Consider the following 27,124-nt stretch of genomic DNA (forward strand, 5'->3'; position numbering starts at 1 on the left):
TAATGTCTTTTGGGGAACCATTAACAACTACAAATTCTGCCTATGCAGTTTGTTGTTTAGCTTTGTTTCTATTCGCATAAAGCCAGTCCTCCGGCCTACAAAACCTGCTAGGAAGGGAAAGAAAAAACAACCCAAAACTCAAATCTACCATACTTACTATCAATAATTTTGTTGACACCATTCAGAAATTCCATAGACTCAAAATAAAATCACAGTCCTTTTTCTCCTTTCAGAATATAGCCTCTTAATCCAAACAATATCAGAGAAGTTAAAATTTAGTCCATTCATCTGGCAAATGTTTCCCTCTGTTTTATAAACATGCATACCACAGAGAAAAATTGTTCAATTTAAGGTTTCTTACATTATTAGTGTAAAAAATCATCATAGAAAAATGGTTATTCTCAGTGTTAGTAACATCCTTATTGTAATGTATTACATTTCCATAAAACAAAGATTTTAGCAAAACCAATTGTGTTATAAGCAGCCAGTAAATACAGTTAATTGTCTAGAAGAATTATAAAATAGAAATTCGTGTAGTATGGACAATTATGTTCCAACAGTCTCACCGCAAGTTTGACATAAAATGTCAAGAAAACCTAAGGGCGGACACTGAGGAAAATGTGTGACAGTTTGTCAGAAATGCTGGTTCAAAAATTCTATGGCTACTGTAAATAAAATAGCCTGTCTAGACTAATACAGTACTATAGGTACCGTTTTCTCTATGTATGTTTACAACCTGTAGAATACTTCCTTTTTTAATATTTTAGTTAAAAGTTATATCCTATGGGAAGGAGAAAAAAATACACACCAGAGTATATGATGACTTTTTACACAACGATAATTAATCATCACATTTCATTAATAAATGATCAAGCACTTGCAAGCTGTCCACAATCTTTTTCATCTAGTTTGCATTTTTTTATAATGGTGGAATAACATTTTAAAAAGTTTGAATAGGCACTTACTGGAATTACAGTTAATCCTGATACAGTCTAGATGGGGAAGAATAGATGAAAAATGAAAATTTATCCTTCAAAGTAATAGCTGCAGACATCCAATAAAATCACAGTCCACCCTTCCGGGGACAGACACATGCAAATATGGCCACTCCATATCATCAGTCTTTACATACTGTTATAACCCAGATATACTGCGATAAATCTTTATAAATAGAAACGACAAATAGGGTAAAAATGGCCAATTTCAAACAAAGCTACATGGTGACAAATCTAAGTGAAAAATCAGGATTAAATGTCAAAGATGCTTAACTGAGGCAGGCTGCAACTTTCTCCCCATCTGTGAAAGAACAGGTAACTTCTGTCAATGCAATTAGAAAGTGCTCCGTCACAATGGGTCATAGAGCAAGCCAGGCCACAATCAGACATCTTGGACAACTTGTGTATAGTATACCTCAAAGGCTGATCTTCAAGAACTATGTGGTAAAATACAAAGCTCATTACGCAGGCCTATAAATAAGGTTTTGTGGGTTTATATTTTCTTAATCTATAAACTTAAGTGAACAGTGACTACATTTAAAGCTATGTTAATATACAGAAAATAATCATGTATTTATAAACGTTGATAATTAGAGAATCCTGTCTATTTTCAGATTATTTCTTGGCCTGACTAAAAAAAAAAAAAAAAAAGAGGAAAAGAAAGGGGGGTGTTGGAAGAAGAAACAATATTGCTAGGACATGGTTTTATTTACTTTCTTGAACTACAAAAGTGGGCAAAAACTGACAGAGGGTGGTGTTCTGTATATAAAGAGAACAACTTGATCTGTAGCAGGATCCTCTGCTGGGCTACCTACGTTTATTGCTGTAAAAAATTCTACACTACACTACTTGGTTTTTACAGCTACTCCTGGTTTATACCTTTGAGGAACATATATACCCATCAAACCTAGATTTTGTTTCCATATAGCTGAGTTTGTCATGTGTCGTCAACCGCATCAGAAAAGTGGTTGCAAACAGCCAAGGACCAGGACCTGCACATCCCCTTTCACAGAAAGCACTCCCGCGGGAGGGCTCGGGGCAGCCGCAGCTGCCCCACAGCAGCCCCGCGGCAACCCTGGCTGGGCACCAAAGGGGACTGTGAGGGGGAGTAAATATGGAAGCCCTTTGCTTCTCCTTCTCCCTTTCAAAATCTAAACACCAGGATAATATTTTAGGGAGCAACATGTTTATGAAGTGGAGGGTTAGGAGATTACATTCTTTCTGTCATACCCCCCACCATGCTTTATGGAAATCATTTTGTCTGTGATTATAATAATAAAATCCTTAATTCCATTTAAAAATAGCATTCCACTGAATGGGAATGACTGCACTGAGCATCTCTCTTACTGAATGTACTGCTGCTCTCTTTCAGCTCCTGACTTGGATTTATTCAAAAGCACAGCAGAAGCACTTTAATTTATTTAGTTTTTTTAAAACTAGAGAAAACCATAACCCAACTTTTTGTCCATCTTGCGTTGAACCAGGAAATATTAATTTTTTTTTTTCTGTAAAAGGGTTTGTGTCTCCTGTGTTCACACGGCTGTTTGCTGAGGGCCGCAGTCTTTGGGCATTGAAGGGTTGTGTTATCGTTCGATACTACAAAAATACCACTACAGAATTGTATAAAAAAGAGGAAATGGATTTACTATAGATTTGACACCTAAAAAAAGGAGACCAAAAAATCCATCAGTGGGAATATCTAATTGCAACCTTTACAGTGTTAAAACTAGAAATTCTTTGATACATTTGCATGTTATACATTAATTGGTGGTGGTATAACTGAACTGACCTACATACACATTGTTTCTGCTAGCACATTTAAATTTTGGAATTGCTACTGTGAAGAAGCTGTGGAGGGAGACCCATATTCCACAATGAAGTAAGTTAACCCAAAATACCACTGATGAACTAGCCTTCTCTTTTTAGAATACACAATAGTACAAAAACATTGCGATGGATTATGTTAAGACTATATAAAGAATAAAAAAAAAAACCAACAAAAAATCCAACAAAATAAAGTGTAATAATGGACATGTATTTGTGTGTGCATGTACATACACAAATGTGGCATTGACATGTGTTTATATATCATTTCAGTTTACATTTAATGTTAAAACAGGCTGTTTCATAAATGTTTGCAAGCAAAAAGAAAAATGTAAAGAAAATGTTAATTTCTTGGAGGAAAGGTTTGTTACCTAGGTTGACCGTTAGTTTAACTCGTCCTGCATCCAACTCTAAACGAAGGGTATCTGCAGATTCCCTAGAAGTTGTTGCCATTAAAATACCATAAGCTCGTTGGGACCTGAACCGTAAAGAAACATCTTCGGCCTCTGTATGCATCACAACAGGGAGTTGTATTTTCATAAACATACTTCCATCATAGCTTAAAATTGTTGCCTCTGAAAACATAAATGAGAAAATCAGTTAGGAAAGAATTGATTTACTAAATTTATTTATTTATTTATTTATTTATTAAAGGTGCTTAAAAAGATGATGTTAAATGTATATTCGCTCAGTGCAAAGCAGAAAAATTCATATTACATATCACAACTATTACTCAGAAACATAAGCTAAGTTGGGTTTAGGTTTTTTCTGGTTTTGGTTTGGTTTCATTTTTTTCAGTGGCATATTTTGGTGCTTTTTTAAGACAATAATTTGCTCTTTTAATATGCCAGCCCTTCATGTATGCATTTTCAAGAGGATGGATAAAATCACATGTAAAGAAACACTTACAAGACTAGGTCTGTACTACTCAAAAAAGGTCAAAGCCAGTAAAAGCTATTCAGGTAAACATTACAGCCTATTAAAACGTCATGTCTGACTGTCATCCACCTAGATAATTTCCTTAGGATACTTAATGTACAAATCTATCAGGCTTGCTATTACCACAGTTACAATTATTATCCACTCAGCAAAAAGCTGCCTGAAATGGGTAAATATCCCCAGCATGGGTTGGACAGAGTGCAGATTGCTTCACGACTGCAATGACTGCAGGACGATAGAATCAAAACCACGTGTACAAACATTTCGACAGCCTCAACAAGAGAATCGAAACTGGACTTGGCATATTGAGGGTAAGATCTTAAGACCCCTGAGACAAGCAAATAACTGTCACTTTCAGACATTACAAAAAACCCTCCTGGTGAGCAACTCTGGCACAGAGCGGTCACAGCCTGTTAGACCCCAGAGCAACCAGCCACAAGTCTTCTTTTCCCAGCCTCCCTACTGGTAACAAGGAAGGTAGCAGAAAGACTGCATTTCTGCTCACAGGGAAGCACAGTGGTTCCTAGAAAGCAAAGGCCACATCTGTTTCTGAAACATATTAGGAAGTCCTTTTTTGTAAGATCATCAACTGATCATTAATGTTTATAAATTTGTAAAGGGCAAGTGTGAGCAGGAAGGAGCCAGGCTCTTCTCAGTGATAGCCAATGATAGGACAAGTGGAAATAGGAGCAAGCTGGAGCATAGGAGGTTCAATTTGAACATGAGGAAAAACTTTTTTACTGTAAGGGTTACAGAGCACTGGAATAGGCTGCCCAGAGAGGTTGTGGAGTCTCCTTCTCTGGAGACATTCAAAACCCACCTGGACACGTTCCTGTGTGACCTAGTTTGGGTGATCCTGCTCTGGCAGGGGGGTTGGACTGGATGATCTTTCGAGGTACGTTCCAGCTCCTAATATTCTGCAATTCTGTGATTAATGGCAGCCAGTTAATCATCACTGCCTTTGGAAACAGGTCTTAGGCTCATGGACTGTGGTACATCGTGATGGAAGAAGCAGTGAACAAGCAACATCATTTAACCCAAGCCAATAGTGAGTGGGCAGACCACCAGGAATTTCAGTAGGCTCCGCAGTAACATACAAAACTAACCACAATATAAAACTAAAACCACAACCTGAATAGCAAAATGTACTATCTTAATGTGCCCCATTTTATGCACATCTGATTGTTTACCTACCACTAATTCTCTAGAGACCTTCTAACTTCTAACCTTCAAAATTGTTGAAGTGTTAGATTATGAGGTCTAAACAGGATGCTACAGATCTTTCCCAGAAAAATGTGCAATCCTGAGGGCATCTCAAGTCACAGAAAATAGTATCAGTTGCTTGCCCAATAACAGGCCAAACAAGAAACAAGCAGAAAGAGAAGACAGCAGAGAGCACCTACGGGAAGATTCTCTGTGCTTCAATTTGCTGCAGTGTAATGGAGACACTTATCTACACCAAAGGTGTATTGTGGTTTCACATGCATTAATATTTTCAAGGACTGATACTACCAATACTAAGTTTAATCAGTATCATAAGTAAAAACAGTATTAGAATATTTTTTTAAACATCAATTCTTATGACAGTGTGTCAAAACCATTTCAATTGCATGTAAAGATAAATAAGCTTTTCAAGACTTCCAGCCTACACAGTCCACGGAAGGACAAAATGTTTCACTACCTCTGTGAGCATATTGAAGACAAAAATGATAGATTGTATGCTCATTAATAATTCCAGACTTCCCCAATACAAACTGGAAGAAAACAGCTTGATGTTAGAAAAAAGTGACTACTAATACTGGTGTGAAAGTCATTAGATGTAACAGGTTAGAAGAACACAATTACAGGTTTGATGATTTCTAATCATGTAGGTAATGTTTTCTGCATATTCTAAACCTAAAATTTTTCTGCGAAGCAGATTAAACACATAATTCTCACCAGTCTGATAAGAGCTTTCAAGTCAAAGAGTTTTCAATAGGAGGTGACTTGGTTTTCTGCTTGTTGGGGTTCTTTTTGGAGGGGTTGGTTTTTTGTTGGGTTTTTTTTTGGGGGGGGGATGGAGCAGGGGCTTACTGTTCATTCCTATATCTTGCCATCTAGTCCGTGCATGAAAAGCTTCCATGATCTTTATCAAGGTAAACACAATTTAGGTAATTAAACAAAACCAGCATAGAAGTTTAAGTTACATGCTAATGTGAGAGAAAATGAAAGGTATTTTACATTGTCTATTAAAAAGATATTTATACTGTTCAGGATTTTCATAAATAGAGCAAAATCAGATGTTATAGGATGAACAACATTCCACAACACTAAAGGTCTCTTGCTAATAAATTATCTTATGATAATGTCAAAGAAAGTTATCAGAATCAGCTAGTACTGTTTGACAGCTTTCTTGTAATCATTCAGCCTTTTAGAAAATTACAAAAAAAAAGGACAAGGAACTGTTTTAATTAAATCAGAGATGACCTGTGAGTATTTAACACCATGGTGAACAGACCTGATGTGATTAGATGCTCAATCCTCCTAAACCATACTGTGCCAGTTATTTTGGAAACAGATGTTCCAAGAACAGACCAAGGAGACTGAACAGAAGATCAAATGATTTAAAAGCTCTGGGGCAATGAGAAAACCCTCTCACGTCAACTAGCTCCTTTCAGTACAGGTAGCTCCAAGATACAGGCTTTCTATATACAAAGGTATCACAGAAAAAAAATCCCACAAAACTGGCAGGAAGCAGAGATGATTTGATCAAAGAAGACCTAGCACTGCCCCGAGAGCTTTAAGTGAAGATCGGAGACACTACATCTTCTTAAAACAAAAAACACAACTATGTTCAATTAACTCATATGAAATGAGTCTACGGGTACAAATGTTGTTAGGAAAAACTTTCAGTTTTAAGCCATTACTAAATGACTGCTACATTAAGAAGCTTGAATGATACATGTTTTGTTGGTCTTGGCTGGACAGAAGGCATCTAGTAGTTCATGTACGAGACATCTTTGACAGCACAGGGAGTACTCTCTTTCCTTACTGCTGTCTTTCTTGTAATTCGTTGTGGTAATAGCTTATTACCCTATCATTATACTCATTGACATACATTTACTGAGAATTTTGTTTTTCAGGGAGTAGGAAAAAAACAGTTTTCAAGATGAAATAAGAAGGGCTTGTTTGGTTCTGACTTAGAATGAGAGAATGTTTCAGTTGTTTAATGGAATTGTTACCATCCTGCGGTTACTTCAGTTGTCTAGAATGGATTGTCAATTTGCAAGGCCTGGTCAATAAGACGATGACCTGAACAAGGAGAGGCAGTGGGGGGTCTTTTAACAAGACCAAGTACAGGATCCTACTCTTTGGCCACAACAACCCCATGCAATGCTACAGCCTGGGGGAAGAGTGGCTGGAGAGCGGCCCAGCAGAGAGGGACCTGGAATTACTGGTTGACAATTGGTTGAACATGAGCCAACAGAGTGCCCAGGTGGCCCGGAAGGCCAATGGCATCCTGGCCTGTATCAGGAATAGTGTGGCCAGCAGGACCAGGGAATGTTATTCTTCCTTTGTACTCACAACTGGTGAGGCCTTATCTCAAGTACTGTGTACAGTTCTGGGCCTCTCACTTCAAGAAGGATATTGAAGTGCTGGAGAAGGTCCAGAGGAGAGCAATGAGGGTGGTGAAGGGACTAGAGGGAAAGCCTTATAACGAGAGGCTAAGGGAGTTGGGGTTGTTTAGGCTGGAGAAGAGGAGACTCAGAGGGAATCTTATCACTCTCTACAACTACCTGAAGGGAGGTTGTAGTCAGGTGGGGGTCAGGCTCTTCTCCCAGGCAACTAGTGACAAGACGAGAGGTCATAGCCTGAGGCTGCATCAGTGGAGGTTTAGGCTGAATGTTAGAAAGCACCTTCTCATGGAGAGGGTGATCAGGCATTGGAATAGACTGCTTAGGGAGGTGGTGGAGTCACCATCCCTGGAGGTGTTTAAGGAAGGGCTGGATGTGGTGCTTAGTGCCATGGTCTAGCCGATGTGGTAGTATTAGGTTATAGGCTGGACTTGATGGTCTCAGAGGTCTTTTCCAGTCTCAGTAATTCTGTGATTCTGTGATTCTAGGTATATCATTTATGCAAACCTCAATGGAACATTTTGGCTAAAATGATGTATTATTTTTTGTCCCTAACTTTTACTTATTTTGCTTTGGACCAACTAATTCCAAGGGCGTATGTGTCTCATTTATCTTTGAGATCTACACTGCTAACTGTTCTCACATAAGTGTGGGCAGAATGACTTTTTTCTCTTGTTCAGCTTCCGCTTAAATATTGGATTAAATGCTAATAGACCATAAGTTTAGCTCTGAATGTGCTATTTATTAAAAGAATCAGAGTCTACAAGGCAGGGAATAATAATTTTACTACCACTTCAGTGTTGGAAGCATAGCATTGATAAGAAAAAGAGTAGAAAACCCTTGTACAACATTACTGATTTTTTTGTGGCAGCAAGTTCATGAAGTAGAGTTATTAACCAGAAATAAACAGTAAGATATAATTCAGAAAGTAATAACAATATTTTATAAATTTTCTTCAATATTTTTATAAACTTGACAATTAAAAACCCTTGCTGCTTCTGTGCTAGAAACCAATCAACCAAACAAAACATCCTAACAAACAAAAAACCACTGAAGCATTCAGAGTTCACCATTTTTTTCTTCCTCCCTTCAATTTGTTTCTGATTAAAATCTTCAGGCCTGGATACTCTTCTTTGTTTCTAATTAAAATCTTGAGGGCTGTGTGTATATATATAATTTAGGCAATCCCAGGTCAAGTGTGAATTAGGGTCCTGAATCTCCTCTCAGATTGGTACCAGCCTGTGCATCCTTGGTGACAGGCACAGAGCTGATTGAGGTAGTGTGTGTGTGTATATGTATATATATATATAGGGATTGCCTAAATTACTGAAGAGACTGAGGCACCCACTCTTCCAAAAACTTTCCTACATCTGTTTCTACCCTCAGAAATGCTCAGCTGTATATTTATGGGGAGAAACAGAATCTTCCAAATAGGTATTATTATTCTTTAGTTCCCAACTTTTTAAAATTAAACTGAAATAAGTACGGAGTAGGCATTTGAATTTCAGTGTTCTTCCTCATAAGTTTTACAGTCAAGTTTGTGTTGTTTTTAACAACATGATGCTTGGTAAGTTCAGATGCTTACTGCATGTACTTTAATAAATAAAGGAGGACCCTGCTTCCTCTGGAACCCTTGTGGTGCCTCTAAAGTCCTAAACACAGAATTATTAATTTTTTCCTGCTTTTTCAATTTTGAAGTGTCTGAAATCATATGAAGACTGTGTTGCAGTCCACAGAGCCATTGTTAAAGCATGAAATCACCCTCCCTGTCTGCTGCCTCTGAAATCACACACAAACTTTGCCTGGAAAGTGACAGACAATACAGTCCAGAGCCATGCCAGGAAGTATGTGAACAGTCTCGATCATCAATAAGTCTTCAAGTTGCTGCCTGACCATGTTTTATTTACCAGTATAAGCAGAGGAACAATATCCTGCCCTGAAAATACTCACTGATACATACAATTTTACTCCTATAAATTGTGTGAGTATTCAAGTATATTGATGGTTAATGGTTTAATGATACAAATGAAAACTTTTTGGTTTTGTTCTATTCACAGGCAATACACTCAGCTAAGCACTGCTTGCATGTTTTCTGTGGCAGCTATGTCAGTCCATCTGGGCCCAAAGCTGCAGCCTTAGTGAATCACAAGGAACCTGTCCATCAATCTGATGGAATAATTCTTGATATGCAATTAGTTACTAGATAATACGTGAACAGCAGCTGAAACTATTCCTCCCAATAACTACAGTGGTATTATTTCAGGACTGAATTCCTAAGCCACACTGTAAAGGTGTTAGAAATTTAACACAGAGGACCAATTAGTTAAGTTAGAGATGGATTTACTATAATATTTGAACCCATAATTCTTCAGATCATTTTTTTCTGATTTGGTCTTAAAGCATCCAGAGATAATGCAAGGAATGAAAATTTCTTTATTTAATATACGTGCATATACAGGTGAGTATATATGACTGATATGCACAGTGTGGATATCTACACACACTCTAATTAAAATACATTTTTTCCTCAGAAATGTCACTTTGATAAATCTTTATTCTCATGCCTACTTTTTCTTATCACTGTTTGATGATTTTACTCTTGTGCATTGTTCCTAGCCATCCAGTCAAAAGTATACACCTGCAAAGAGCTTTGCTGAGAGGCAGTCACATATTGTGATCCACAATCAAAGTAAGATAGGAAGCCAAATTATATTGCTGTGACATGTCCATCCATCTGCTGTAGTTTCCATAATCTACTAAAGCCTATCTACAGATTATACTGATGTTTAACCTTACTGAAAATCAAGAATAAAATTAAGAATAACTTGCAAAAAGATAAAAAGACAACAGCTATAAAAAGCCCCTAATTTTAAGTACACTGAAATTAAAATAGAACTGTTCCATGTTTTTCATGCACTGATAAGCTGACCAAAATTCTTTCATATACCGTATTGTACACGATACATCCACATGTGGATGTTAGTACTCCTATTTTAGAGGAAATACCATGAAAAAATAAATAGTGGTACTAAAAGCAGCTAAATGTTTACTGAAGATAACCTTAATCACTTAATGTTAAGTTAAATATTCCAGTTGTTTAATCTCCAATATTTTATTCTAATGCTTTCTTTCCTTTGTGAAACTGTATTGTTTGTTAAAATGAACATGTTCCTATTTTATTTAAATTAGTTTAAACAATTATAGTTGTGTTGCTTATATCATCAAATACAAAAGTTTATCAGTTACTGCACATGGGTAGTAGTAATAATAACTTTGTGTGGTAAGATGCCAACATGTTGCTCTCAGAATCCCAAAAGCTATAATCTTATTAATGCATGACCATTTGGGATATGAATATTACTGGAAAGAGATCTCCTTTCAGTGTAGTTTCCCCAGGAGAGGGAAACCCAAGAGCATAAATGATCCCATAATGTCTGAACTGCTGCACATTATTTCTGTTGGACAAAAACCAAATACTATTGTAAAGAAGCCAACACCAGCACCAGAGTACCATCATTCCCACTGAGAAAATCAAGCTCTATACACGTTGAAAATAAAATATGGGAAATAAAAAATACAAAAGTTTCTATAAAAATATTACCCCTGTCATATGTATTTATGAGCAATTGCTGTGATGAAGCCTGCTTAAAGTTCTTTGCAGATATGCATGTGGTTTTGTCTCTAACGTACATGTTTCCTAGCTCTCAAGTTGAAAAAAATGCAAATCCTATTTTTACTTCTGCCATATGTAATAGCAGAATTTTGCCACAGGGTGGTACACCAGACATGTTTAACTGAAGGCTTTTGTAATGCATCAGACAGCTCGGTTATGCCCTCTGCCAGCTTCACTCTACCAGTAACAGAACAATCTGGAGATCTCAGAATAACTGGCCATGAGCCAGAGGCATACATATTCAAAAAATAAGACAGAAAAATACCAGAAGAAACTGGATCTACTTTCAAATGTTAATAATAAGATGGTATTAATTCTACATAAATGCACATATCTGTCTACATCCAACTTGAAACATTCATAGGTCTTTTTAAAGAACACATTTTTGTTTCATCTTAATAACTAGAAAAATTAATTATATTAGATGGAAAAAACTTCCAGCCTATAAACTTCAGGTTTAGATTTTGAATTGAAGAGGAACCATACTGTGTCAACTGCAAGATGAAAAAATACAACCTCTGGCATTGAAACATTTCCTATTCCAATGAGAATATAAATAAATATCGAAAATATTAATTAAGCTTTTTTGTTGTTTTCCTACTTACAGTAGAATCTTTTATTAGAGTACTCTGTGACTTTAAATAGAGTTTTCATCCTATAAACTAAACTCAACATCTGTCTTCAGATGGAATTTTACTGTTCCTTTACTGGAACACAGGAGGTTCCACTTAAATTTGAGAAGAAACTTCTTCTCAGTGAGGGTGACAGAGCACTGGACCAGGCTGCCCAGAGAGATTGTGGAGTCTCCTTCTCTGGAGACATTCAAAACCCGCCTGGACGCCTTCCTGTGTAACCTCATCTAGGTGTTCCTGCTCCGGCAGGGGGATTGCACTAGATGATCTTTTGAGGTCCCTTCCAGTCCCTAACGTTCTGTGATTCTGTGATTCCCTGCCACTATCCACCTTTTCAATTAAATAAATTAAATAAACTCGTGTCAACTTTACACTTACCTTTTCTAGGCAAGAGGAATACTCAGTGATTTAAGATAAGTAGAAACTATTCCCTTGGGTACTAGGATCGTTTTAAAAAGTTAAGAAATATAGATTCCTACACTGATTCTTTTGCTTTGACTCATGGCTGAAGTTCTGGCTGTGGATTTAAGTGATACTGTGGAATTCAAAAGTAAATTTAATGACAGTGATATTGACATAAATAGGCATAGAACAAGATCTCAGTTTGGAATTGGAATGTAACTGTTTAGTAATACAATAATAATTGAAATTACTTTCACAAAGCTTTTCAGAGCTGAGCAATGCAGGATGAGACACAAAAGGAGACATTTTCTAAGACAGGCAGCACTGGCTGTCATAGTCAACCAATACTACATCATGCATCTTAGAAAATTCCCTAAGATCTTTCCTCTAGAGTTACTTCTTTCAGTCTAGAGCAGGGCTCCATCTCAGATCAAGTGAAATCAAGGATGCTTTTTCTGCCTCAGAAGAGTTAGTATTTTACAATTTTTAATCACTGTGCAGGACTCTATAAAATAGAAATGCAGTCATCTCATGGAACCTACCTCTTTCGCACGATCTGCCAAGGTACCCTGTACCAGAGCAATCACAAACATATCTGTTCCACCCATCCCTGCATACACCATTGTTTTTACAGGGGGTGCTAAGGCAAGGTTTCGCAGTTTCTCTTGAGCATGAGGGTTTTACTCCAGCTGTACTTTGAATTTCAGCCATCTGTCGAATATCTTTGCTTTGACCATCAATAAATAAATCTCTAATGCAGCCGACGTATCCATAATTGAGAAGTGCTGTCCACACCTCTGTTGGGAAGATGAGGCCTGCTTTATTTTCTGGTAAGCCTCCAAGATACAAGTCATCATCCAAGTCAAGGATTTCACTTTCCCCTGGTGCAGTATATGGTGTACGTAATGTGTTCACAGATATGGTCCCTGAGGAAAAAAAAAATACAACAAAATGCATGATTTTCAAGACATTGAAAAGATTTTGGGACTACTGTTTTACTCATTAATCTACATGCCACATAAGCTCTAGGCAAACATCTATAAATGAAACATAGGTACTCTACTTGTAAAGCTATACAGTAACAGACGCACATCATTATTTTAATTACAATGTAGTACAAATACTGTCAGGAAGTGAACAAAGTAAAAACATTTATGCACAGTACTGCGGGGTCACAATATAAAAAAAAGTCTAAGTCATCTTACCAATCTTGTAGGGGTATGGGGAATACATTTCAGACTTATTTTCAGAAATATCCTGGTAGAGCAACAACAACAAAATCTCTTCACTACCTCATATGTGCTTCAAAGCATTAAGGCTGAGGTTGCATTGATAGGTTACAACCTGGGAGGCAAATCTGTGTCTTTGGTTCGGATCCAAAGGCACAGTATTTTAAAAGACTCTCACCACTTTCAGTGAACTTTGGATAAGACCTTTTTCTTTAAGTGCAGAAGAAAAACACTCTCATCAGTTGCCAGACAGGCAATCATTAAGAAGATAGTGATGTGCTCCTAGAGGGAAAATCAATGCCTCTAACACTTACTCCAAATGTGTGCATGTTACAGAAAGAGGGAGAGAGATGTACACAGAACCTCAGGAAATCAGAAGTATCTTTTCCATTCAAGTTTAAAAAGTGAACATACAAAAATAAGCCTAAAATAAAGTTCTGTTTCTACAATGTGTCTGAACGAAGAAACTGTAATAAACTGTAAAGATCCTCTTTGTTGTACTTTTTAAAAGTCATGAGATATCCAATTTTTACAATTTGAACAGGCAGAAAACTGAATTATCATGTATGATGAGACACAAAAGGAGACATGCACATGGGGTCACAGAACATACTTATGTCAACAATTTTATTTACTAAGTAAAATCACTTGAGAAAAAAATCTTAATGTAGATCTTCACAGAAGTGAATCCTTACCATTCTCTATGAGTGCAAAAGCAAGCATAATATAAATCAAAACACTATATAGGTCACCAGATTATTATAATGTACCAGCCACATTATGCAGCACTGTTATCTGCTGGACATACTATTAAAAGTGTATTGACAAGACACCGAAGAATCACATTTACCACAATGTGTTTATCATATATATATATACACATAAAACTAACACGATTCACGATTTCTACTGTCAGCATGCCACACATTCCAGAAGATAACTGACTATCAATAATACTTCCACTGTAGAGGAAGTGGCACATGAGAACAGGAAATTCAGACTTTTTATAGCATACATACTGAAATGTGAGTTTTAAGCAAACAGAGGCCAGTCAGAAAAGGATCATTCTCTTACTTAGATTCATCCTGAAATTTAAGTTTCTCTTTTAGCAATTGAGCCCTGTGGGAGCTACATATTTTGTTTGTTCTTTTGTTGGTTCAATAGGTTAACTTCAACAACAATGACAGAATGAATATCTAAACAGTCTGGACCTTCATTAAAAGGTCTTTGTGGCAGAAGTCTCAGGAGGTCCAAACTCCCATGTGAGACATGAGATGTATAGATTTTAGAAGGGCTGGATACTACTACAAGCAGTCTCCCCACTGTCAGGAGAGATCAAAAAAGATAAAACAAAGGTTTGCATAATATTTGTGCATCTTTATGAGCATGTTTGAGGATGTGGTCAGTTTTCCCTTTTATTTATTATCAGAAATTTTTTCTGTGTCATTGAATAATCACATAAAGTGAACTTCCAGTCTTAACTGTAAGAAACAGGCATATTGAACCAAGATCCTTTTTCTTTCAAACCTCCACCTGTTTAAAACTGATAAGACTATTATATTTTGCTAACGCTAAATATTAGTATTGCTGTGCAGATTCTTGAAGCCAAGCTTGGCACTCATATGGAGTACTTGCTATAGATTTGACCTCAGGTATACAAGCATAAACATTTCGAGGTTTGATTTTATTAATCAGCTGCCTCAAACAAGGACACCTATAGGTGACTTCAACCAAGATACTTAACTTTTCTGAGAGCACCCTAGGTATCAAGGGCTGCTTACAGGCAATAGATCATTTTTCCTTTAAAAAAAAAGTAAAGAAGCTATAAATATAAATCATACTTGTGCTCACAGTATTTCTTACTGCTATTGTTGCTTGCTACCATCTGTTACTGTACAGGCTAATTTAGGACCAAATGCTTTAAACCTATGTTCAGGCAGCACTTGTATCCACACAAGTTAACTCAGCTGCAACCTTCAACATCAAGCTCATGCATTAGCACAGTGCTGACTTCTGCTGGACAAAGACATCTGTGTTTTCAAGCTATGCAAGATGCTAGAAGACATCTAGGGCTCCATTTCTATTAAAAAAAAATATACTAAGCCTTGATGGCTTTTGATGCATAGGAAATGAGAGGTAAATATCAGCCAGTGTAGCCACAACATTTACATGGTGTTCCAAATGGAAGTTTTGCAAGCACAGAAGGCTGAGAAAGGTGAATGATGAAGGGAACTGTAGATCTTCACTACACTCTGGTGACTCTGAAATACAGTTAAGTGATTGAAGCAGAAAATTTTCTTCTGTATGTCATAAAGGATTACCCCAGAGAGAGCTTAAGTATTATTTTGAACAGAAATTAACAGTTTCTTAAAGAAATGAACCTTTCCCATTCCCAAGAAGTGACATCACATAGAATATACCTTCAAAGAAGCCCTCTGAAATCTAACAACTATGAGTAGGAAAACATAACAGGTAACAACTCTTCTGTGTATCTTTTCCATGTTTTGGAAGGCCATGAAATTCCTATTACCCAGCTGGACTATCTCCAGTTTACTGCTGGACATATCCATGGCACTTCAAGTGATCTACATACTTTGTGTTAACCAAACAACTGTAAGTTGGCTTTATTTAGCCCTTTTTTGGTGAGAGCTACAGTAAGTCAAATAGCACTTGCAGAAGACTCAAAGCTTTAACAAACTCACTCTGGCTAAAATATCACATAGCACAGTCTAGAACAAGACTATAAAACAAATAGACTTCAGTCTAGCTAACAGCGAAAACCCAAGCCTGGGCACCAAGAGTTTCATGCTATCAGTTACCAGATTATCCTACTCTTCAGATGAACTTCTAACAGCATGTGCAGGCAGCCATACAACCATCACTGCTGTTGGTATCCGGATTACCTTTTATTCATATCTCTGATAGGTGATGCAAACTTTACTCACTACCTGTTTTGTAAATGTGGGTAAAAAAAATCCAAGAAAAATAAGGGAGAATAAAATATTTCAAAAATAATAGATCAAAATTCTGGTAGAGTTTGTTTTTGTTTTTTAATATCCTAAAATAAAATGCAGAACTCAAGTTCATACAACATGTGCCAACAGAAATACAGAAAATAAATAATGGGTCTATAAATACCTTTAGATCCACAGTGCATCCAGAGCTGTGACACTGAGAAAGAGTGCGCTGCTTCACCTAGGTGGTTTTGGTTTTTGTGGTTTTTTTTGTTGGGTTTCTTTTTGGTTGGTTCAGTTTTGTTGGTTGGTTGGTTGGTTTTGTTTTGTTTAGTTTTTTACGCCTGTCATACTTCTTGAGGGAAAGTTTTCAAGTTCTACTGCAACCATCTCAAGCTGGATATCACGAAAATAGCAGATGCTGCCACAGAATCCAGGTATAGTAATGCATACCCCCTTTGCTGGATTTAAATTCCACTTTCTCTGGGAATTATAGGCAGATTAAACGAAATTGTTCTGTCAAATCACCACTGTGCTCCAATCTGCTTGGAAGTTTCTACTTAGAAGCAGGAAGAAGTGAAGTTAATGGAGCATACAAATGTCTTTCGTGGCCAGCACAGGAAAAGGTTAATAATTAGCCTTGTAAAGATAATGTAACATCAATCCTTCTCACACCAGAATTGTTGAGTTGGATAAGAGGGAAAAGAATGGAACGCATCTCGTTTTACAAAATAACCTAAAGACAACAGAATATGATGAGGCAGCAGCAGATTCAGAAGAGCATTGGCCACTCAACAGAAAGAGAAAACTATATCCCTAAATTGTAACATCTCTGTAGTGAGAACCATCCTTTCAGTTATATCTTTGCGTATTATTCAGCATAACAGCACCCATAACCCGATCACTAGTCATATTATTTCTCTGAAAAGAGCAATGCCGAGGCAATAATGTCTGCCAGGAAACAAGCAGGTTCCTTACAAAATTTTTTTAATACTCAAAGTGGGAAACAATTTACTGTATTTCCTCCAGAAAAAGAAAGAAATGAGAAAAAGCTGATAGCATTTAATTGGTCCAGCCTGAAAGAAGAAAAAAGGGAAGACTGAAAGACAAGAAGGTGTGGGATGATTTATTAAGTCTGGGAATTAATGATTTAGCTTCAGACTCTAAAAACAGGTAGCTTTTCTCATCTCCAGAAATTGGATATAAATTAAAGGGTCCTCTAATTACCTATAGGTGCTCTGATTCCACAGCATTTCACCTGAAAGCAAAGTGAAATTTAAGCATTTAGAAATGTCTTTATGTATTGGAGGAACAGTTTGAGAAAAACTAATGAAATTATAAGTTTTGGCAGGTATTGTTGACTTAAAGGATAACTGACTAGTGGGCAGTTCTTCAAGGAAAGAGTCAATAATATATGTCAACAATAACACACATATGAGCAAAATAGGAAATATATTTGGAGGTACAGAGGTACAAAGAAGCCTATCACTTTACTGAGCACTGGTAACATTTACCCTGAATTCTAAGTAAGTTGCAGATCAGCTAAGGATACTGCAGAAGATGGCAATAAAATGGTCAATAACTACAGAACATGACATATAAGCTGGAATTTCTTAATCTATGAAGAAAATTGGAGACTGATAGAAAAGCATTCAAACTATAAAATGTATGAAGCTATGACACAGGAAAAACTGGTGTATTTTGTGGCTACTTTGAACAAGGAAATTATGGACAAAATGGCTTGTTTTGCATACAGAAATCTTCAGTTTATGAATTATTACATGGGGACATCGTACAGTGTCCACTGCTGGAGGTAACTCAACAAACACCTGTCAAGACTGACACAAGTACACTATCACTACTTTCATTGGAGGGGTAAAATAGAGAACCTCTCAGGGTCACCCCACCTCAATTTTATTATGAGCTCGTGAATAATTGAAAAACACTAACAGGATCATTAGAAGAATTTTCCTTAAAATGCAATATAAACCCATTACCTCAAATATGTAAACTATTAACATTTGTTGAAGTAGGAATATGTAAATCTGGCAGTTCTTAAAAGGTTGGAAATTTGGCGGAAGAAGTATATAGAAGTGCATATGGAAAAAAAGAACTTTGTCCTGGTTTGAGCTAAATGGAACTAATTTTCTATTTAGTGATTTTCCTTTTTAGCTCAGTCTCTTCTAAGTGTCTGAACTTGCTGAAACTAGCAGCATGTTTTTCCAGACAATGTGATAATCTCAAGGCCACTGTATCACCATGGGTGCTGTGTCTGTGCCTACTGGGGAGGAGAGGATCTAAAACTGACCAACTAGGTATTCCATCCCACATACATCATACTCAGTATAAAGGTCGAGGGTCTCAACTCTTCCATCTTGGACCCTTCCTTTCATCTCGATCCTGCAACGGCTGGAGTCCGAGCAGAACCCTGCTGGTTCATCTGCCTCCAATCCTGATTCGTGTGTTCTGCATCCTGCTACCACCTGCTGTCAAGTCCGGGCTGGGACTTTTCCAGTGCCCTGCTCCGCAGAGCCTCTGGTGACGTAATTGTCATTGGAGGAGGATGGGGATAGGATTTTATATTGGTTTTGTATATGTATTTGTACATATCTGTATATATTTCATTATTTTCCTATTTACATTATTATCCTGTAGTAACAGTATTATTGTTCCATTAAATCTGTTAGTTTTATTTTCCAACCCATAAAGTCTCTCTCCCTTATTCTCTTTTCTCTTCCCTTCCAGGGAGGGGAGAGGGGGTTAATAGAGAGCATCTGTCCCAGCCCTAAACCACGACAAAACTGCAGCAACAATGCATATAATGGAGAGTGACAAAGCACTACTTACACTGAGATACTGATTACAGTTAAGCTCTAATTACACACTCTCGAGATAATTTCTGGTATTTAAACTGAAACTCTAACTTGAGTTCAAAATTTCAGTGACTTTTTAGCCCCTAAATGCTACCTACTTATGAATACATTCTGATAAATTCTGTTTTACATTTCCATACACAATTGAAGCTTGTCAAGAAGAGTAAGTTTCCTCTTTGCTTTCACTGTGTAATGATGATTTCCAAAGGATGAATGGTGTTTTAGTCAAAATACAAATGCAAGGTTATCCTTGAATATGGTAAACAGTTTAACAAAATTTTAAACCATACTCAGTCTCAGAAAACAGCTATTAAACCTAACTCTACTGTATTACAAGAAACACCGTGAGCAAAGACATTTACAGCCACTTCATGATTTTTTTTCTTTAGTTTGGGTTCAGGTTTTTTTACAATTCTTTTACTGCAGAGTTGGCAGTACTGCTAAGAGCAGGAAAGAAAAATATTTCCCTTAGGTATGAGTTAATAAGCCTCTCCAATCATACTCATTATGTCAGCAATTTACTTTTTCATAAGTCTGTGTATAAGAAATTATGACATATTTCTAAAACTTGTCTCAATTCTGATCAATTAAATATGAAGATCGTAACTACAGCAACTACAACTATTCTGATCTCCATGCTTACCTTATGTGACCCATTTAGTTTCTTTTTGTGCATGTGAAACACACTTGCTTATTGAGAAATGGTGAAAAATCAGAGTAAGGTGCTCTAAAAACACTACATTTGTATGCTAAAGGATAATGTTTTGATAAGGACTGTCACCACAGCATACAGCCCATGGCCAAGACAGGGCAGATGTGAAGCAGCTATGAAGCTACTGTCCTTTGCAGGAATTCAGGATAACCATGAATACTGGAAGGGAACCCAGCTTACATGACAGGACACAGCAGTTGGTACCAGGTTGTGACTCCTGCTGTACACTTAGTAAAAAAGACAGATTGCTGGAGAAAGTGTATTCCCCTTTCGTCTGCTGCATATCTAGCAAGAAAGATGGAGCAATGCAGAAGGTATGAAATCTTCCTTTACTTAACACTGGGAAATAGGATCTCAGGCGTTCTTTCTCAAGGAAGATCTGCTTTTTACATAATGAAGCACTCAGAGTAGGTCTTGCAAGCACGGATGGCATTCTAGCGTGAAAAATTTCCTTCAGCAATAGGAAATTAAAAGGCACCATTTCTTCTCCCTTCCTTCCATCTCTCAAAATCTGAGGGGATCAGCAGAATTACTAGTGAATAGGGCCTGCATATGTAGAACTTAAAAATATGTTCTCATTCCTTACATCTCTCCCACCACAATCCTAGACAAGCAATGACAAAGTCAGTAGTTTAGAGTAGATGCTCCCTATGACTGAGAGTCCAGGAGAGAGCAAAGAGTGAAATATACATTAAGTACTTGCTGATCCAGCTAATATGAAAGTCAAGGAAATTAGCAAAGCTCCTTGAGAAATGTCACAGCTTTCTATAATCTGAGGGAAACACTCTGCATTGGATTTGAAGGCCAGGAGTAAAAGGTTGCAGGACACTAAACTTCACTTAAAAAAAAAATAAAATTACAGGCTATTTGAGGTAGTTATTCATTAACAGGAGAATCTCTTCCTTCTCCTTCTTCATAGGTTGGGAAGTATTTTATCAGCAGCAACAAGAAAATCTCAGAAAAGCCTTTTTTTTTTTAAATACAAGGTATATTAATTCACTTATACAAAAACGCTGAATGTAAGCAAGTAAAATGTGATCATGTTCGTATAATTTCCAGCATGTTTAGTTTTGGCTAGGAAAATAAATGAAAAAGTTTCCTGGAATAGTAAAGTGGATTTTATTATTCATGGGAAAAAACATAATACACCAACATGCATAAGTTATACAGAAAAAATCTAAACAATACACATTGGTATTTTCTGTTCCAATCAGAAGAAAATAGGAATATACAATTCATTGTTTACTTTAATTGATATGTCAGATATTTTACTTGGTTAAATATGATGGTCTGAGGTACTACTCAGCTAATATTCTCATTAAAAAAAATAACAGCATTGCCACTATTCATGGTGTTTCCACTACTGTATAGTATCATTGTATGTATTATTGAGATTATTCAGATTTATTATTCAGATTTCAGCTAAAAATTCAGTTTGTCAATCCATATGCATACATATTTATTAACTATTCCTGGTAATAGTTCAATAATTTAGAGTAAATAGGTACTATGGTCAGTTTTCAAGTGTGATGGGGTAAATAAAGTAGATGCATCTTGCTCATAGGTGATTCATTAGCTGGATTATTTTTTCTTTTACATATATATTTGACTATATAGAATTCTACTTTAAAATAATATGCAGTCCTGATTACCAGGTATGGATTGCTTCCTAAAATTAGTCTACGTTCTTGCTGATGTCCATCAACAGTTTTAAAGAACTAAATAAAGTGAGACCTAAACTCTCTTAATGTCACTTGTGAGCTACAGTTTTTGTTAAAAAATGAAAGTGCAGAACACATCCTCAAATGTAAACAATTGCTATGCATATTTTTTTTTAATATACATTTGTGTTGACTTAGGATGTAAGAATAAACTTTGCTTTCAGTGGAGTCCCACAGGCATGATTATTACAGGATTTACTGCCTTATATAAACCACTGAAACAGCACTTAAGAAGGAATCCTGAAATGGAGACTGCAGTATAAATAATATCACTGCTGGATATTTAATCACCATTGGGGCTTTTGAGAAGTTGTGCATTTCATTGTTTGGGGTTTGTTTGTTTGTTTTAATCTCAAGAATTGTAAATAAGCAACTGACATAATCAGAAAATCAAACTCTTCACAATTAGAATCTGAAGCCACACAGCCCAGTAATCAAATAATCATTTTTCATAATCCTAGGGCTGACTCATCGATTGAATTTGGTCTGGCTTTCAGCATGGATTTGACTGAAAACTTCAATTTAAACCTGGATCTTCACTTGATCTGAAATCTAATTTGTGGGTACTAAGAAAGTCAGTCATAAAACAGTAACTTCTTTGTGGTAAAGCTTCAGGAAGAAATTTTAAATGAACATCATGGAAAAGGAGCATCTGAAACACAAGGACAGTTTCACTAGCTAAATGCATTTTATACTGTAACAGTAGCATTATGAAGAGTTTATGAATTCTTTATTTTTACCCTGCAAAGTGAGATAATTTGTAAACTACTACAGAATATGGCAAGTTACTTATTTCTATGTCTGCTGATATGTGTTGCTAGCCATTCATTAGCATATCATTTAATTACGCTGAGATCTGCTGACATGTTCATACAAGGTCTGTGTTGTTTCTGTGGGCCAGCTTTTCCCTACATTGGAGATAACATTCAGTAATTCTTTTTTGCTTTATTTTTATTCTTGAGACTTGCCACTTCAGCTGTCTGGTGTAAGCAAGCACAGAGAGAGATTACTGTTTGTTTTTGAACTACACAGCACACTTACTTGCAAGATTAAGTACCTCATTACCCAATAAATGTTAACATAAGATATTTTACTCTGCAAATCATTGCATTCTGGCACTTAACAGTAATGAATTCTTTTATTTTCCTAATTTTTGAGATGATTCACAACTCTAATGGTAGCAACATGATATATACCCAGTATTCTCTCAGATACAACATGGCAAACCATACTGATTATTAAAAAAAAAACCCACACAACAACTTTACCTGATCGTCCATCCCGTTGAAAATCCACGTGGTACCATTCACCGTCATTCACCTTCTTCTGCAAAGCTTTTATTTTTATAGTACCCGATCCCATGTCTAAGAGCAGGTAGAGGTGGCCATCAAGCATTTCAATGGCAAAAAAGTCAACCTTCACCATCTGTGGATGTTTGGCATCTTTTTGGTGTCTTGGTTTTCCATGACTGAAAAGAATCAGGCCATTTGGCTCAGTAGTACGAAAGTCAAATGATATTGAGCCTGTTTTCTTGGCATTCCACTTTGGCAAGGAGATGAAAGACTCTGGTGTTTCAAATGTGATTGGATCTAAGGTTGCAACATTCTCACATTTAAATGCTACAACCCCATGAATCTTCATTTTAGGATCTCCTTGCTTGGCAAGTCGAGATAGTTCCAACCTGACATCATTATTTTTATATACAACCTGCAAGCAAAGCAGAGAAGTTACTATGAGGAACTTGACCATTTTAACCAAACAGATATAATATTGAATAACCGTATTATTTAAAGGATAATAATGATTGTATAGGAGTATGATAATTTACACACAAAAAAAATTAAATAAGTATTATCATTGACTAATGTTTTAATAATAGTTTTCATTAAACCAAACAAAGTTGCTCTAAAAATATCCTTAGAGTTAATTCAAACAATCTGAAAGAATCTGTGCGTAATTTATACTATCAGTCGCAAATTAGCTTGTGTGGCCTTGATTGCTTAAAAGCCCTCTTTGCAAAGCCACTCTGCTACGTTAAAGAAGTTTTAAATGTCTTCTTCCTCTAAACCTTTTGTCACTGTCTTCAATCTTCTGTTCATGTACAGAAAATGTACCAAGGTGAGATACTTCACAATTTAACTACTTTTCAGTTTGTCCTTGGGGCTGAGGAATAGTAGCATCTATGGTATTCATGAAGCCATAAAACAGGGAAACTAGTATCATACAGATCAAAACAGGGAAAAAAAAAAAAACTAAACAGGACAATCTTTGAGCCAGTTCAACCAGACAAAAAAATAAAACCACTTACATATTTTCCCTGACTGAAGACTTTTCTGATAAAAATGAAAGACAATATTAGTTTTAAAACCAATTGATCTCCACAGCAAATATTCTTTCTTCAAATCACATATTTACTTTGCCAAGAGAAGTCTGTAATGATATAACCATTTCCCAGGGTTCTAGTCTTTATTAGCATGGTCTGAAATTGCTGCTATTGCTGTGTTGTCCTGGATACAAGGACTGCTTAAATGAAGCTCCCCAGCAGCAAAGGTGTGGACAAGTGCTTTGCCAATAGTTTTAATTTAAGAAAAAAATATATATACTCAAGCTAAAATACCACTAAAGTGCTGAATATGAACGCATGATGACAGAAGCTAAAACCTCCTTCTCTGTTTCTAAGGTTAAGCCTACATTAGAAAGCAACTTGGAGCAAAAACAACAGCTCAGAAAATCAGAGCAATTTGTGCTGAGGCTTCTTCATCTACAGATTCTATATCATTCAGGACTAGATCATGTCTGGCCCCCGATCCAGTGTTCCAAATATACAGCGTGTTCTGAAGTTGTTCAGGGAATCAATCACTGGTTTAGACCTTAGACCTCTATTAGAGGTTAGAAAGTGCTTACTGAATACTTAGGGTAAAGCTTCTGAATTCATTTCTTCTGAAGCTTAGTTTGAACACAAATGAAACCTGCTCTGCAAACTGAACTGACACACAGTAACTGGAAGAGATGGGGGACGCACTGCAGAACTGCGCTTCTGACAGAAATCAAAACACTAGCATACACTCAATCTAAGATAGCATACACCACAAGTAATAGTTGCTACTGAAAAATAGTGTTTAAATAGAACACTAAAGAGATGATTGATGGATCAACATTTTCTTACTGTAAGAGTTGTGATCTTTCAAATTATGTCATTATCCATCCAGTGAATTTCATCATAAGTCATGGCAGAACTATTTTGCTACATTAAAAATGTGTCCGAAAAGATAATAAATAAGCCTATTCCTGCATTTAATTTCAAAGTTCAGTACAAATACTGCTGTTCCCGCTGGAGCTGTGACTCTAAAGACAACAAATAAACCTCACTGTGAATTCCTGACAGCAGAAATGATACTCTGCCACAGTGAGGCAGAAAAATTTGTTGCCTTCTTCAAGTGAAGACATCAGAAGTGACCAGAATTAGACTAACTTGTAATCTTAGAGAATAAGGATCCCTATTTGCATTTATCAGATACTTCCGTAACACCTCAGAAATCGCAGATTATGCAGAGAAATTAAGAAAAGTAGTGGAGAATAAGCACGTGCAAGTGATCTCCCATTAGGATGACTTTGTCTTTAGAGTGAAGAAAGCCAAAAGGCAGAAGAATGCAGATAGAAGCCAGTAGCCTGGCAGGCAATATTCTATCTGGTCTCATTAAACCATTGGCCACTTTCTATGGCAAGAAGGATTTTGGATAGCTTCCACCTCATTTGAAGGAGTTACAGGGGGCAACCTTTCTAGAATAGAGTGAAAACCATTAAACAGAGGCTAGAGGATATGATAAAAAAAGAACAAATGGGCTCTCATTAGAATTAAATAATGCTGTTGGCAATGAAAGTAATTAAGGCAACAAAGAACATGAGGAAAAAATATTCTTTAATTGTCTACTGAACAAAGGTAGGTACCAGGACAACATGAATAAATACAAAAAGATAATTTCTTGTTTATGGACAAATTGAAATTGTCTGATATTAATGAAGGCTGGTTGACTGAATAATAAAATCAGTAGTTAATAGCTATGTTAGAAAAACTGAGTAGACAAAAAGAGTGCTAAGCTTTCCTTGATGTCTAAAACAGTTCTATAGGCTTTGAAGCAATTTGCCAATGCAGAAACAATATTTTTTAATAAATATGGTTCAAGGACCTGTCAGACAAAGTGCAAGTAGGAATACTGGTAATAGTTTTCTCAGTAACTCATCAACAGCTCCTTAAGCAGCTTAATATGTAACATGAGGGAAAAACTGCTAGTACACTTTAGTAAGAGTGGCAAATACTGGAATTTTATTCCACCATATTAAAACATTCTTGGAATCTCTAAATATTGCATCTGGCAATTTCTTACTTTCATATTCCACAATAAAAACTTAATGCCTATTGAGATGTGAATTATTTCATCTTATTACATTCATTGTGTGGAAACAGAATATCTACATCTATGTTCTAGAGTTTTTATGTTCTAGGTTTTTGGATGTTTCTGTTCTTTTAATCTTACAAAATTGAAAAACTGGAACTTAATTATCATGGATAATTAGTATTAAAACAGAAGTATATGAACCATAACTGAAAACCATAATTGAAAGAGCTGTAAACTATTAACAGAACATAAGCTGGCATTAAGGAGACCTGTTTTCTGGTGTTATGCTGAGATTCTTACCCCTCTCCCCATCTCCCTGGCCATGAAAGATGTATTCAACTATCAGTGAAGCACAGAAAGAAGGAGAAAAGCAGCATTTCACAAAAAGAAGTAATCATTAAATTTTAAGAAAAGAACTGAACAGAAAGGAATAATTCTGAGACTAATATCTGCTTATAGCTCATGGAAGTGTATATTTCAGAATCTATACTCTCTAGGGTACAAATAATCCACCTATTATTTTCCAAAGATTCTGTCTTTTAATTTTTTTCCCTTCTTTCCTTCATAAGGACAAACATACTTATAAGTCCTTCATAAGGACTTATACCATCCACTGCTATTTCCATCTAAGACATCCAACACACTGTGCTTTAATGTTAACTCAATACATTCTCCCTCTGATAGGGACATGGATCCACAATTAGTCAAGTGAAGATAATTTGCAATGTAGAAATATTTGAGTCACATTCACTTTTACTCCTACACAACCTGCCAGTCAGTATCCTTGCACTGCTATGTGCTTTCCTCGCATCTATTGGGCTGGCCTTGGTAATAATAACTTGCTTTCTCTCACACTCACTTTCATACCTGAGCAACAACAATATAATTTTCCTGCACATGAAACTGCCAGCCCTCAGGGAATCGTATAGTGCTATTAAGAGCACCTTGAATTTGTCTTCTATTCACTGTATTCTTTCATCTTAATATTAAGTCAGGTTAAAGACCTCAGCCTTTAAATATCTCATTCTTGGAAACTTCAAAAGGTCACCTAAACACCCAAGAAAAAAGGAGCAGTTAGAAATTCCCCCCATAACTTACAACTGAACTATCCAAAGCAAGGAATAAATTTGTTTTCCAGGAGAGAAAGGGCAGACCTATG

General features: G+C 36.4%; 1 protein-coding gene across 1 annotated transcript in view; it reads right to left on the bottom strand.

The window, feature by feature from the left end:
* Positions 1–965: 965 nt before the first annotated feature.
* LOC104537086 (neurexin-1) overlaps positions 966–27,124 on the bottom strand; it is a gene marked incomplete at its 3' end in the record, with an annotated part of 67,595 nt that continues 41,436 nt past the window's right edge. Inside the window, exons 3-6 of the mRNA XM_010179871.1 lie at positions 22,837–23,275; positions 12,622–13,005; positions 3,191–3,394; positions 966–992 (exon numbers count right to left, since the gene is read on the bottom strand). Of these exons, the coding sequence (XP_010178173.1) occupies positions 966–992; positions 3,191–3,394; positions 12,622–13,005; positions 22,837–23,275 (1,054 nt within the window). The remainder of the gene's footprint in view (positions 993–3,190; positions 3,395–12,621; positions 13,006–22,836; positions 23,276–27,124) is intronic.

This window comes from Mesitornis unicolor, unplaced genomic scaffold (assembly GCF_000695765.1).
Source record: "Mesitornis unicolor isolate BGI_N332 unplaced genomic scaffold, ASM69576v1 scaffold1302, whole genome shotgun sequence".
Lineage (NCBI taxonomy): Eukaryota > Metazoa > Chordata > Aves > Mesitornithiformes > Mesitornithidae > Mesitornis > Mesitornis unicolor.